The sequence below is a fragment of the Clarias gariepinus genome, chromosome 4 (genome assembly GCF_024256425.1).
Source record: "Clarias gariepinus isolate MV-2021 ecotype Netherlands chromosome 4, CGAR_prim_01v2, whole genome shotgun sequence".
NCBI classification, from domain to species: Eukaryota; Metazoa; Chordata; class Actinopteri; order Siluriformes; family Clariidae; genus Clarias; species Clarias gariepinus.
Window position 1 is genome coordinate 30,587,646 of NC_071103.1, and position 15,135 is coordinate 30,602,780.

Sequence of the window (15,135 nt, forward strand, 5' to 3'; positions counted from 1 at the left end):
TTTATTCTAGCACCAGGAGTGCATCAGGGTATTGCAGGCTGAAAATAATAACAATACAAATTTTATAGTAATATTTAAATCACTAAATAAATACTAAATTACAAAAAAACAACAACATAAAAATAAATACATAAAGACCTAAAAAATAAGCGATTCTCATGTATGTTTATACCAAAAATACACTGGTCTGTAAGTATTCACATTAATTATTGTTTGGTGAGTTGGTTGCTGGCACAAATTTGACCAGCCTCTCCCTTCTCTCCATGCACCACCACCACCACCACCACCACTATAATGTGGAAAAGTCATGGTACCCACCCACCTGCAGTTTAATCAAACAAAATAACACTCCTACCTAACAATGCCAAATGCCATATTTAGAGGGTGCTTACTTTATAAAAGAAGGGGATGATGGCCTGGACATTGGTGATTTCCGAAGTTCAGTCTTCTAGAGGTAAACATACCTTTTAGTAGTGCTTTTAATATGAATCTTTATATTAATATTGTTTATTGTCTTATTACTGCTGTGATGTCTCAGCCCTGAATGATTTTATGTGAAGCAAATGCAATACATTTGCATTATATTAAACTTCAGTGAAATAATTTTTGAACATGCTTCAAAGCCAAGTACTCGGCTGTGGTAAAACACTAAGATGCCTTCTCTTATGTCATTCTGATTGCTGAATTTTATAATCTGAATTTTAATTTTTTCAGAGTGAAAACACCATTCATATTTACTAAGAGGGGGAACAAGAGAGGTAAGCGCTAACCATGTGTATGCTTGGTGTGACTTGACATTTGCAATGCCTTCTAAGCATGTGAGTTATAGCAATACTACTAGTTACTGTTTAATGCTTTATATAGTTTATATAGTCTGACTTTGGTACCAATACATATAACCTGAAGCTTGGCATCTTTGTTGCATAGGCTGAAAGATGTCGGATGCTCAGATGGCAGAGTTTGGGGCTGCAGCCTCATTTCTGAGAAAGTCAGAAATGGAGCGTCTTGAGGCCCAAACGCGGCCCTTTGACATGAAAAAGGCAGTTTTTGTTCCTGATGTAGAAGAAGAATTTGTTAAAGGAACAATTCTCAGTCGTGATGGAGAAAAAGTTACTTGTGAGACTGAGAAAGGGAAGGTAAGAATTTACTGAGAGTGTTTGAAAAAAAAAAACAATAAAAAAATCCTAAAAACAGAAGCATTTGACATGAATATGCTTTTGCATGCAGACTGTTGTCGTGAAGGAGTGCGACGTTCACCCTCAGAACCCGCCAAAGTTCGATAAAATCGAGGACATGGCGATGTTCACCTTCCTGCACGAACCTGCTGTGCTGTTTAACCTCAAAGAGCGTTACGCAGCCTGGATGATCTACGTGAGTTGTGAATGTGAACTCCTTCACTTATACAGACTAAAACTTAACACAAGACAATAAACATTGGTTTCTTTCTCTTTCAGACCTACTCAGGACTTTTCTGTGTAACTGTCAACCCCTACAAGTGGCTGCCAGTGTACAATCAAGAAGTTGTTGTTGCCTACAGAGGAAAGAAGAGGAGTGAAGCTCCTCCTCACATCTTCTCCATTTCTGATAACGCCTACCAGTACATGCTTGCAGGTAAACATAATTAAACTGAGTCTGGTGTTTAAATAAAAACAAATTTACATTAGATTGTTCTTTTTTTTTGGTATTGAGCTCAGATTCATATGATTATTATTTTTTTTTTTAGACAGGGAAAACCAGTCTATCCTTATCACGTGAGTCTACCTCTTTTTAAGATACTGCCATTTTATAATGTCATACGATTAAGATTTCAATGTCATTTGACATGATCTTTCTAAATGTATTTTATTATATGTGTATGCAATTATAGTTATTTCAACAATTATGTGATCATGTACATACACCTGAACTTTTCATAGTGGAGAATCTGGTGCTGGGAAGACTGTGAACACCAAGAGAGTCATTCAGTACTTTGCCAGCATCGCAGCTGGTGGTATTAAGAGGGATCCCAATGACAAGAAGGTGAATTAAACATTGACATTTACATATCATTGCCTACAGAACTCTGTCAGGGAAAACTATGAATAGTTTTTTATGTGATGTTAGATGCAACATTTTTAACTAGTAGTATATAACAGTTAGTTCTCATTCTACAATTAACCTGGACGTGCAGCATTCAAAAACTTATTTAATATATTATGGAATATTTTACTGTCTGTATAACTTCACTTGTCTGAGTTCACCATGTAAAATTGCACTTTCAAGTTTAAAACTGTTTTTTTTGTTGTTGTTTTTTACCCTATATTTAAATATGAAATTCTTTGAGAGGATAAAAACTCCTTATTGAGAAAGACCTGGCCAAAAAAGTATGGCATTACAAAGTTACTAAAATTTTAAAAGCAAACATAACAAAAACAAATTAGGAATGAAAAATTAAATAAGTTAAAATGAACAAAAGACTACAAACAAAAGTATACTATATATAAAATTAATTTCAGTAATAACAACTTGAATAAATCCTAGTTACTTTGTAGAGCAGCCATACTTATACTTACACATATTAGGAGAAGTTTCCCAAATATGGCATTGTAGAATATAATATACTAATGCTGCTCTCTCCTTAGGCTTAACAAAGGTTGAGAAACCAAATCATAAAGTACTTGCTGTTGTGTACTAGGCAATGATTGTATATATTACACAGTGAGCTGTGATGCACAAAATCAAGACAGCAAAGAGTAGAGAAGGCAGTATTCATGTGAATAATGTCGCTACATTTTTTTTTACACAATTATTATATTAAAATAGCTTTATTTCTATAGTCAAAACCTACCCTAACCTTTAGTTTCTTCACTAGATGCTCAATATGCACTCTGAAAGAGAGCCCATCATCCACTAAGGTGCCCAAGTACTTATAGGGTGACACTTTTCTGTTGAGTACCTTCCTAAGGTATAGAGGGCAACGAGCTTTAAAATCAGCTCTGGAAAAAAGCATACATTTAGTTTGAAAAAACAACATTACACCATACAGAGGCCTACAACTGATAAAAGGCAGTTTGGAGCTAAACAATGACTCGTTTCAGGGAAAAGGCAACTGAATAGACTATTGTATCATCTGCATAAAGAGGCACTTTAGCCATAAAGAGGTCCATCCTATTCATTCATTTATTTTATTTATTTATTTATTTAAAAAAAAAAAAAAAGGACAGGGGCTAAAAGGGCTCTAATGTGTCTCTACGAAAAGTGGGTTTCATGCCGCTTTTATAGAAAATCTCGGATAAGACCATCGACCAGACTACGAGTGCTGGATTCTTACAGTATCTTACATGTTAATAGCCGTTCGTATGGGTATTTGTGACCGCTGCTTTACTCAAGTTAACAAGCAGGGCAGGACACTGATAATTTAATTTATTTATTGGCTGCAGTAATGGTAATAAAACCTGATCTAAAGCCACACAAAATTTTACTTAATTTTTTTATTCAACAGTAGGTTCAGTAACTTCAAGATGTGGTAAATGATTTTTATGACTTAAAATATAAAAAGCTGTGGTTACCCTAATATTTTCAAAGCTTATGTAAACTTGCAGTTGAAACCGTTCTTGGCTGACAATAAAAAATTAAGTGAAATTTTGGGTGGCTTTACATTGTGCTTTTGCAATATTGTTAAAATATTTCAATTATTTATGGAAAGGATGGGCATGACAAACACATAGAAAGCCCAAAGAAAGGGGAACACACAATTTTCCTTTTATCTCTTTCTAGGGTACTCTGGAGGATCAAATCATCCAGTGTAACCCTGCTCTGGAGGCTTTCGGAAATGCCAAGACCATCAGAAATGACAACTCCTCCAGATTTGTAATTTTAATCATATTTTGTAAGTCTATTATTATGTATAATTGCAGAAAACAAAGGTACAGAATAATGTTTATCTTTTTAATTAGGGCAAGTTTATCCGTATTCACTTTGGTGCCACTGGCAAGCTGGCCTCTGCTGATATTGAGACATGTAAGACTCTCTATTTATTTATTTTTTTATATATAAAATTATTACCTACTTTTATTTCATTTCTTTTTACAACATTTTTATTTAATTTTTTGAATGAGCATACTAATTTGCTTATTGTTTCTCCTGTTATTCTGGTTGTTACAGATCTTCTAGAGAAGTCCCGTGTGACGTTCCAGCTTAAGGCTGAGAGAGATTACCATATCTTCTACCAGATCTTGTCTCAAAAGAAACCTGAGCTTCTAGGTCAGCAAGAAACATCTAATTAATTAATAATGCAATCAGTTCATTTCGGTACATCTGTATATACAGTACATGACTGTTACAAAAACATCAATCTTTCTTTTCTCTGTTACAGAAATGCTGCTCATTACTGCTAACCCTTATGACTACGCGTTCATCTCCCAAGGAGAGACTCAAGTAGCCTCTATTAATGATGCTGATGAGCTGATGGCTACTGATGTAAGTGAAAAGAGGTTTTCTATGTTAAGTACAAGTTCCTAAGGGCAAGTAAATCAACTTTTAACTGTACTGTCTATGCCGATGTATTACTGAGGAACAGGTAGCTGCTGTAATACCTCTTGTGTTTAAGAGAGACACTACAATTCTTTTGCTCTAGGAAGCTTTTGATGTGCTGGGCTTCACCCAAGAGGAGAAGAACAGCATCTACAAGCTGATCGGTGCCATCATGCACTACGGCAACATGAGGTTCAAGCAGAAGCAGAGAGAGGAGCAGGCCGAGGCTGACGGCACCGAAGGTACTGTATAAATTGATACATACAAATAAATCCAATGTTTATATGTTCGTAAATCGATTATGGTTAGTATAATTACAGGTTCTCTAATGTACAAATTTTAGTAAAGCAATTCAAAGATGAGTAGGTTACTCATAAGCATTTTGGTAATCCAAGAAAACCAATTTTGTGATTACAAGAAAACATCTCATCTTTCTAAGAGCAGCATCTTGTTACTGCAAGAAATCATCTCATTATCTCACATATTTTTACTTCATGCTTGGCTTAAATGAAAACAAAATATTAAAATCACTTAGCACTCAACACAGCATTGTCAATAGTATATGCACAATACTAAGAATTCGTAAATCCCAGTATTTATACAGATGCTTGTGCCATATATCTAAATGAATGCAGCCAGTATCTAAGGCCATTCCTGCCTCCCACATCCTAAAAATAAATACTTTACAGCACTTGTGTATGTAGTACTTAATGCATTCCCGTCTCTGTGTGCATGGAGATTGCATGTTCTCCCCATGCTTGGTGGGTTTCCTCGGGGTACTCCAGTTTCCTCCCACAGTCCAAAGATATGCAGGTTAGGCTAATTGGTGTTCCCAAAATTGCCTGTGTGTGTGAATGGGTGTGTGAGTGTGTGTATGCGTGTGCCCTGCGAAGGATTGGCACCCTGTCCATGTTGTACTCTGCCTCATGCACTAAGCCTCCTGGGATAGGCTCCAGGTCCTTGCGACACTGAATACAGGATAAAGCGGTACAGACGATAAATGAGTGAGAGTGAGTGAGCACTTAATGCTCAATTTTAAATACTAAATAATAAATGCTAGAATTATGTAATAGCATTAGACTACAGTCTATAGACCATGGCCAATTTATGCATCTGTATGAACCCTGCGATAAGAGTCCTTTATAATGTGCATATACTAATGATAATATTGTGTACACTGCTAATATTGTGTTCAGTCTCATTGTGGTTTAATTCAGGAATTAAGTAAAATATGACAAATTCTATAAAATGTAATCAACTGGTAACCATATAATAATATAATTTGTATTATAAAAACAGTGTTATGTTGTTAGGTTGTAATATTTTTCTTTTAGTTAAAAAAAGATGCATTTTTCATAATAATGTTTTTCTACTAATTAAAGATATGTTTTTGTAAATTATTATTATTATTATTATTATTATTATTATTATTATTAATAATAATAATAATAATAATAATAATAATAATAATAATAAAAGTATGTTTTGTTTTATATTTTTAAAAGTTTGAATTAGGATTTGTTAAAAATCAAAGTCCAAGCTATACTGTATGTGTTTACAGTAGTTCATTTTTTAAGACTTCTTCTTAAGCAATCCAATTTGCACTTAATACTAATTAGCAATCTAGCTTACTCAGAGTAGTGCTCAGAAAGCTGACCGAATGGTATTCTCACCATTTGACAAGCAGCTATGACAAGAGATATGTAATTAATAATGGTAATTATCTATTTCAGATGCGGACAAATCAGCTTATTTAATGGGTCTGAACTCTGCCGATCTTATCAAGGCCCTGTGTCACCCCAGAGTCAAAGTAGGAAATGAGTGGGTCACTAGGGGGCAAAATGTCCAGCAGGTTAGAAAATTATGCAGTTACTGTAAAAGAAATCTAAACTCCTATCATCCAAATGATATTTTTTGTAAAAAATGATTACATATTCTATACCATAGGTGTACTATGCTGTCGGTGCTTTGTCAAAGGCAGTATATGAGAAAATGTTCCTTTGGATGGTTGTAAGAATTAATCAATCATTGGACACCAGGCAGCCTCGCCAGTACTTCATCGGTGTGCTGGATATCGCTGGCTTTGAGATCTTTGAGGTACATTTTTTTATACAAATTTCTTGATCTGCTTTCAAATCTCTGCTACCGAAGAGCTTCAGACATTATGAGGGGTACATTATTATTAGTAACTGTATATTTTCCTTAACAGTTCAACACCTTTGAGCAGCTGTGTATTAACTTCACTAATGAGAAGTTGCAGCAGTTCTTTAACCACCACATGTTTGTGCTGGAGCAAGAAGAATACAAGAAAGAAGGTATTGAGTGGACATTCATTGACTTCGGCATGGACTTGCAGGCTTGCATTGATCTCATTGAAAAGGTGAGGCATGGAATTTGAGCTTACAACTTTCAGAACCTTAGTTCAAAAATTATATAATCTCATTCTGTTTTACTCTTTTCTCTGTAGCCCATGGGTATCATGTCCATCCTTGAAGAGGAGTGCATGTTCCCCAAGGCCAGTGATGCCACATTTAAAGCTAAGCTTTATGACAATCATTTGGGCAAATCTGCTAACTTCCAGAAGCCCAGGAATGTGAAAGGTAAACCAGAGGCCCACTTTGCCCTAGTTCACTATGCAGGCACGGTTGACTACAACATTAACAACTGGCTGGTGAAGAACAAGGATCCCCTTAATGAAACTGTTGTGGGGCTGTACCAAAAGTCCACCATGAAATTGCTGTCTATCCTTTTTGCAAATTATGCTGGTGCTGATTCAGGTAAGATAACTCAGCTGACTAAATAATGTATTCTCTTATTAAAGTCATCCGGCATTTTGTTCTAATCATCAGGCATGTTTTTCTAATAGCCTCGGCCGAAGGTGGAAGTGGAAAAAAGGAAAAGAAGAAAAAGGGTTCTACATTCCAGACTGTGTCTGCTCTTCATAGGGTGAGATAAGTTGTATAAATCTTAAAAATATAGAAAGATGTACATGTGAATCCACTGTATAGTATCTATATTTAAATACGCTACAATAACATTACCAAATCCGTATTTTGTCATTTTTCAGTAGTTTACAAAACCATTTATGAACAGACTATTTTCTGTAATCAGTGGGGAACTGGTATGCTAAGTTTTGGTCAAGTTTAGCAACTAATGCCAGCCGTAACATTTTACACAAATTGAGTCATGTGCATTCTTGCAGTTGTGAGACATTGGTTGTACCCATTCCACCTTTAGGAGAATTTAAACAAGCTGATGACCAACCTGAGATCAACTCATCCTCATTTTGTGCGCTGCATCATCCCCAATGAGACAAAGACTCCTGGGGCCATGGACAATCCTTTAGTAATGCATCAGCTGCGCTGTAACGGTGTGCTGGAGGGCATCAGAATCTGCAGAAAGGGCTTCCCCAACAGGATCCTCTATGGTGACTTTAAGCAGAGGTAAAATGTTATAGCATAAGGGACTTTTGCTCAGACAGTCCACCCTGAAAGTATTAGAATGGCAAGGCCAATTATTTTGTTCTGACTAAATACTAAAGACATACTGTATGATTTGAGATTAAAATATAAGTATTTTTTCCTTTCCTGGTACGCACATACAGATGTGTTAAACAGCTTGGAACATAGAACCTTTTGTTTAAACCAACCCATTTTAAGTGACTAGAATATAGGAATATTTGACTGACAGGTGATTCTTTCTGACTTACACAGGATAAGCAATATACTGTAGATAATTAATAAATAATAATTTTAATAATTTAGCAGTAAACTGTAGCCTATTAGGTATTCTTAAATTCCTGCCAATTTCTATTAATTTCTTAAATGCTTTATTTTCAGATACCGCATTTTAAATCCAGCTGCTATTCCTGAAGGACAATTCATTGACAGTAGGAAGGGAGCTGAAAAATTGTTGGCTTCATTGGACATTGACCATAATCAGTACAAGTTTGGACACACTAAGGTTCAATACTATAAATCATATTTGTTTAGCAGTTTCGCTGGATACCTGAGTCATTTGACATTAAATAACTATTGGTATACATATTGAGATATTATATGCTGTTATTCAAGGTGTTCTTCAAGGCTGGTCTCCTGGGTCTTCTTGAAGAAATGAGAGATGATCGGCTTGCCCTGATCATCACTCGTTTTCAGGCTTGTGCTCGGGGTCTTCTCTCAAGAGTTGAGTTCCAGAAGATGGTTGAACGCAGGTAAGAGTCTACATTGTGTTGATAATTCTCAAGTCATTTTTTTTAATTTTTACATTTACATTTACATTTAGGCATTTGGCAGACGCCCTTATCCAGAGCGACTTACAAAAAGATAATTAATTAATTTTTAACTTTAAATTTGCTGTATGACCCTGTAGGGATGCCCTGCTTGTGATCCAGTGGAATATCCGTGCCTTTATGGGTGTCAAGAATTGGCCGTGGATGAAACTTTACTTTAAAATCAAACCACTGTTAAGGTCGGCTGAGGCTGAAAAAGAGATGGCCAACATGAAGGAAGAATTTTTGAAGCTGAAAGAAGCCTATGCCAAATCTGAAGCCCGCAGAAAGGAGCTTGAGGAGAAAATGGTCTCACTTCTCCAAGAGAAAAATGACCTGCAACTCCAAGTCCAGGCTGTAAGTTTACAGTTATTATTGAGACATATGACAGTACGACAAAAGTACAGATTTCAAACATAAATTTATACTACATTATAATGTTTGCATAAACAGGAGCAAGACAATCTTTGTGATGCTGAGGAGCGATGTGAGGGACTAATCAAAAATAAGATCCAACTTGAAGCTAAAACCAAAGAGTTGACTGAGAGACTGGAGGATGAAGAAGAAATGAATGCTGAGCTGACGGCTAAGAAGAGAAAGCTTGAGGATGAATGCTCCGAGCTGAAGAAAGACATTGATGATCTGGAGCTTACTCTGGCCAAAGTAGAAAAAGAAAAACATGCCACTGAGAACAAGGTAATCTACTTTGGTTCAGTTCAGCTTTTCAATGCTAAAAGCTTGCATTGTTCCAAGTACTGAAGCACTGCTCAAAATCATAGGTTAAAAATCTGACTGAGGAAATGGCAGCTCTAGATGAAATCATTGCCAGACTGACCAAGGAGAAAAAAGCTCTCCAGGAAGCTCATCAGCAAACACTGGATGATCTGCAGAGTGAGGAGGACAAAGTCAACACTCTGACCAAAGCCAAAGCTAAACTGGAGCAGCAAGTTGATGATGTTAGTACTTGTTACCTTATTATAGATATCAAATACTGTATTAACTTCACTAAAAGAGATGTAATACCATAATTCAAAATTATATTTTCAGCTTGAAGGATCACTAGAACAGGAAAAGAAGCTACGTATGGACCTGGAGAGAATTAAAAGAAAACTTGAAGGTGACTTAAAACTGACTCAAGAGAATATTATGGACTTGGAAAATGATAAGCAACAGTTAGAGGAAAGGCTGAAAAAGTAAGTTCTTAACAATATACAGTACACTGAATAATAATGCAACAATAAACTACAACTAAACTATGTTTGTATGTTTATCAAAACCACAGAAAAGATTTTGAGATCAGCCAACTCAACAGCAAAATTGAGGATGAGCAAGTAATGGCAGCCCAACTTCAAAAGAAACTTAAAGAGTTGCAGGTAATCTGATACCTCACTAAGATTATAACTTTTCTAACACTAACTACTGTAGAGTGCTTACCATGAAATCATATATTCAAGGCTCGTATTGAAGAACTGGAAGAAGAGCTTGAGGCTGAGAGAGCTGCCCGTGCCAAGGTTGAGAAACAAAGGGCAGATTTGGCACGAGAGCTGGAGGAGATCAGCGAGAGGCTGGAGGAGGCTGGTGGTGCCACTTCTGCCCAGATTGAAATGAATAAGAAGAGAGAGGCTGAGTTCCAGAAACTGCGCAGAGACCTCGAAGAGGCCACTCTGCAACATGAGGCCACTGCAGCAACTCTTAGAAAGAAACATGCTGACAGTGTGGCAGACCTGGGAGAGCAGATTGACAACCTTCAGAGAGTGAAGCAGAAGCTTGAGAAGGAGAAGAGTGAACTAAGACTGGAGCTGGATGATGTGGTCTCCAACATGGAGCAGATTGTCAAGTCCAAGGTAACAATGAATACTGATGCACTGTTTATACAAACATGTATGTTTTATATTTAGGATCATTAAAATGTATTAAGTATAATTTTTTTCCCTTCCTATTTTCTTTCCATTATATTGATTAACATCCTTTGGTGTAGGCAAACCTTGAAAAAATGTGCAGGACGCTGGAGGACCAAATGACTGAATATAGGACTAAATTTGAGGAAGGACAGCGCAGCATTAATGACCTCAGCATGCAAAAAGCTAAACTGCAAACAGAAAATGGTAAGGACTGTTGTAATAAATAAGGGTGTGCATTCTAGAAGTTATGTATAAAACACATGTTTTTTTAAGGTGAACTCACAAGACAACTGGAAGAGAAGGATTCCTTGGTCACTCAGCTGACCAGAAGCAAGCAGTCCTATACCCAACAGATTGAGGATCTTAAGAGACAACTTGAAGAGGAAGTGAAGGTATTTCTACAATTGGTGCTTCACAACTTTTTACACATTACAAAATAAAAAAAAAAAAAAAAAATTAAACACTATTCTTTCCAGGCTAAGAATGCCCTGGCCCATGCAGTGCAATCAGCTCGTCATGATTCTGACCTGCTCAGAGAGCAGTATGAGGAGGAGCAGGAGGCAAAGGCTGAGCTACAGCGCAGTCTCTCCAAAGCAAACTCTGAGGTAGCTCAGTGGAGGACCAAGTATGAAACTGATGCTATCCAGAGAACAGAAGAGCTGGAGGATGCGAAGTAAGGAATCAGAATGGATTACATTTTATATTTTCCCTAAATATTCATTTTCAGTTTTCATGTTAAAACATGGGAGAAAAAAACTTGCTTAAACATTTGCTGTCCTGACACATAGGAAGAAACTTGCTCAGCGTCTGCAAGATGCAGAAGAAGCTGTGGAAGCTGTCAATGCCAAGTGCTCCTCTCTGGAAAAGACCAAACACAGACTGCAGAATGAGATTGAAGATCTCATGGTTGATGTGGAAAGGTCTAATGCTGCTGCAGCTGCTCTGGACAAGAAGCAAAGAAACTTCGACAAGGTTATTATTCACTTCATTGCATTGATTTGGCACTTGTGTCCCCTTCAGAGACCTATCTTGGTAAATATCTTTTTGTTTCAATTCACCAGGTTCTGGCTGAGTGGAAGCAGAAATTTGAAGAGTCACAGTCTGAGCTGGAGAGCTCCCAAAAAGAGGCCAGATCTCTAAGCACTGAGCTCTTCAAACTGAAGAACTCGTATGAGGAGTCCCTTGATCATCTGGAGACCATGAAGAGGGAGAACAAGAACCTCCAAGGTTTCCATGTTTGTTTCAGACACCTAGAACATTTATATAGTATTTAACATATATTAACAAGCATATTATTTTCTTACAAATAGAGGAAATTTCTGACCTTACTGAGCAAATTGGTGAGACTGGAAAGAGCATCCACGAACTGGAGAAAATCCGTAAACAGCTCGAGCAGGAAAAGGCTGAGATTCAAACTGCTCTTGAAGAAGCTGAGGTGCAAGACTATTACTGATTACATCACATGTATATCATATATTCTGCAGCTCTAGATTTGAGAAACCTAAATACCAATGGGATAGTTTTTTTGGGGAAAAAAATCAATATTTAACATTTTATTGAACTATAAACTCTTAGGCTTCCCTTGAGCATGAAGAAGGAAAGATCTTGCGGGCCCAACTAGAGTTCAACCAGGTAAAGGCTGATATTGAGCGTAAGTTGGCCGAAAAAGATGAAGAAATGGAGCAGGCCAAGAGGAATCACCAAAGAATGGTGGACACCCTGCAGAGCTCTCTAGAGGCTGAGACTCGCAGCAGAAATGAGGCTTTGAGGGTGAAAAAGAAGATGGAGGGAGACCTAAACGAGATGGAGATCCAGTTGAACCAGGCTAACAGGCAGGCTTCAGAGGCCCAGAAACAACTTAAGAGTCTCCATGGACATATGAAGGTATATTCTCATCAAATTAATTATTATAATGAAAAGAAGTAATGACTGAATCTTTATTTCTAACTGTTTCACCTATGTGAAATTTCTATAATCATCTCATTGTGATTTAGGATATGCAACTGCAGCTGGATGATGCTCTTCGTGGTAACGATGATCTCAAAGAGAACATTGCTATTGTGGAGAGACGCAACAATCTGCTGCAGGCTGAACTGGATGAACTGAGATCCCTGGTAGAGCAGACCGAGAGAGGCCGCAAACTGGCTGAGCAAGAATTGCTGGATGTCAGTGAGAGGGTTCAGCTACTGCACTCTCAGGTAAGATATGGATTCCTATTTTCATTTACATTGTAGATTTGGTGGAATATGACCTATAGGATATTTAAACTGTAACTATATATCTGTAGAACACTAGCTTGCTGAACCAGAAGAAGAAACTAGAGGCAGACACCTCCCAGCTGCAGACTGAGGTAGAGGAGGCTGTCCAAGAGTGCAGGAATGCTGAGGAAAAAGCCAAAAAAGCCATCACTGATGCTGCCATGATGGCAGAAGAGCTGAAGAAGGAGCAGGACACCAGTGCTCACCTGGAGCGCATGAAGAAGAACATGGAGCAGACCATTAAAGACCTCCAGCATCGTCTGGATGAAGCTGAGCAAATTGCCATGAAAGGTGGCAAGAAGCAGGTCCAGAAACTGGAGGCTAGAGTGAGTTCATAACTTTTCTTGATTGAGATGGAAATACCACATATTATCTTGAATCTCCAAAAACATTTTGTTTAATTATACATTTGTACACATATGTAGGTAAGGGAGCTGGAAAATGAGGTTGAAATAGAACAGAGAAAAGCCAGCGAATCTATAAAAGGAATCCGGAAATATGAACGGAGGATCAAGGAGCTTACCTACCAGGTTATTTTTTCTTTTTATTTTGACACTCATCCACTTTAAAATATGTAATACCAACTGGGAAGAACCTGCTAAAAAATGTATATGGTATTTACAGACTGAGGAAGACCGAAAGAATCTGGCTCGTCTACAAGACCTCGTAGACAAACTGCAGCTGAAAGTCAAGTCCTACAAGAGATCTACAGAGGAAGCTGTAAGTTCATTAAAATGAAACTGCACACATTAAATACACATTTGTACTCCTATTTGTTTATAAATGTTGTGAATACTCTTTTCAGGAGGAGCAGGCTAACGTCCACCTTGGCAAGTTCCGCAAGTTGCAGCATGAGCTGGATGAGGCAGAGGAAAGAGCCGACATTGCCGAGTCTCAGGTCAACAAGCTGAGAGCCAAGAGCCGTGACATAAGCGCCAAAGTAAGCTCTCTTATCATTCAAATGTTATTAAGTGATAAAACCTCTTGTGTTTGCGTTATCATTTTGATATTAGACCTTTTGTAATGTTACAGCACGGGTTTTGTTTTGCTGTTGTATACACTATGATTAGTATTAAAAATGTTTAAACTATTGTAGGCTAAAAGAATTACTGACTAAATCACTAAGTTACTGTTAACAAGGAACTGCAAACATTAAGTACTATTACAGTATAACCTGTAAAGCTAAAAAAATCTTACAATGGTAAACTGAAAGAGAAAAAGAAAAGAAAAACTCACTTTATAACTCCTGTTCTTGTCTTTATTTTCTTTTACAGAAGGGTCATGATGAAGAGTGAAGAGATCATTTGACTCTTTCTTTAAAGCTTTTCCAAGTGCTCTTTGACACTGAAACCTGTAGATGAATAGAATAAAAATCAGCAATTATCCCCTTTGACTGTGTTCTTTTTTATCTGTATTAAAAATACAGATTAAATACTTTAAATCAGCATTTCTTTTCATTTTTATAAACACATACATAATTGTAGCTTATTTTCCAGCTTCACATAAGAGATTACTCTTGTGAGATTTTTGCACATACAAAAAGAAGCTGAAAAAAAAAACAGACATCACTCGGCATAGATTCTGTCATCAAGTGCTTCTTGTTTTTCTATTAAAGTGAGGACTAGGATTGATAGCATTTCCTATGCGTCGAAATCTATTTATGGTGCTCCAGATGTGTGACGCTAATGCTCCTAATGCAATGTTTAGATTTTGCCTTATATTGCTTGTATGCATGACCGGCTAAAAAAAAAAGAAAAAAAAAGTGAAATTTTAAGAACGAAGCACTAAACTATAAATGTTAATCACAACATAGTAGTTGTTTACAGTACTTCTTAGGTTTTGTCTGGTGTCGAAAATGGAAAATGCAATGCCTTTAAAAATGCATCAATTAAGTTAAGACTGTCATAAATTTTTGTTTCAGCTTTTAGATTTTTCAATTTAAATTTCAATGTAATTAAAAAAAAATTTTACATAACTTTATTATTTATATATTTATTTATTGCTAGTTTAATCCTAAAATCATGGCTGATAAATAAAGACTTCTACATTAACAGTTAAGGTTTCTACATACTTTAATACTTTATAATAATAAAGACATCTATATTTGTGCATTAAAGTTTCCAACATGAAACCAATATGTGCAATTAATCTCTGGCTGACAAAATGTATTTTTTAGTAGAAATCTGAACTGTACTTA

The 15,135-nt window shown here is 36.6% G+C and overlaps 1 protein-coding gene and 1 long non-coding RNA gene across 3 annotated transcripts in view; one reads left to right on the forward strand and one right to left on the reverse strand.

Annotated features, from left to right (window-relative positions):
• Positions 1–15,135, reverse strand: part of LOC128520093 (uncharacterized) — a 37,892-nt gene that overhangs the window by 4,148 nt on the left and 18,609 nt on the right. For both annotated transcript variants that reach the window (XR_008357907.1, XR_008357908.1), the window contains 2 exons: positions 14,175–14,289; positions 7,777–7,943 (listed from right to left, as the gene is read on the reverse strand). This is a non-coding gene — a long non-coding RNA (uncharacterized LOC128520093). The remainder of the gene's footprint in view (positions 1–7,776; positions 7,944–14,174; positions 14,290–15,135) is intronic.
• On the forward strand, positions 544–14,299 carry LOC128520088 (myosin-7-like). Its single transcript, XM_053494119.1, has 38 exons — positions 544–758; positions 928–1,136; positions 1,228–1,371; positions 1,455–1,611; positions 1,724–1,751; positions 1,917–2,019; positions 3,757–3,849; positions 3,936–3,999; positions 4,144–4,242; positions 4,355–4,458; positions 4,616–4,754; positions 6,246–6,364; positions 6,460–6,609; positions 6,722–6,892; positions 6,980–7,289; positions 7,379–7,458; positions 7,750–7,955; positions 8,352–8,475; positions 8,586–8,722; positions 8,881–9,136; positions 9,233–9,475; positions 9,559–9,735; positions 9,827–9,972; positions 10,062–10,152; positions 10,234–10,623; positions 10,758–10,884; positions 10,954–11,072; positions 11,157–11,353; positions 11,469–11,652; positions 11,742–11,907; positions 11,991–12,115; positions 12,256–12,564; positions 12,675–12,878; positions 12,968–13,264; positions 13,364–13,468; positions 13,563–13,658; positions 13,744–13,878; positions 14,213–14,299. The coding sequence occupies exons 2-38, from the start codon at positions 936–938 to the stop codon at positions 14,231–14,233; spliced, it is 5,817 nt and encodes a 1,938-aa protein (XP_053350094.1). The 5' UTR covers positions 544–758; positions 928–935; the 3' UTR covers positions 14,234–14,299.

Excerpts from the sequence above, each read along its gene's own strand:
- LOC128520088 (XM_053494119.1), top strand. The coding sequence starts at position 936 with ATGTCGGATGCTCAGATGGCAGAGTTTGGGGCTGCAGCCTCATTTCTG. Across the intron at positions 11,354-11,468 it reads GAAGAGCTGGAGGATGCGAA|GAAGAAACTTGCTCAGCGTC; the intron begins GTAAGGAATCAG and ends CCTGACACATAG. Across the intron at positions 12,879-12,967 it reads TTCAGCTACTGCACTCTCAG|AACACTAGCTTGCTGAACCA; the intron begins GTAAGATATGGA and ends ATATATCTGTAG.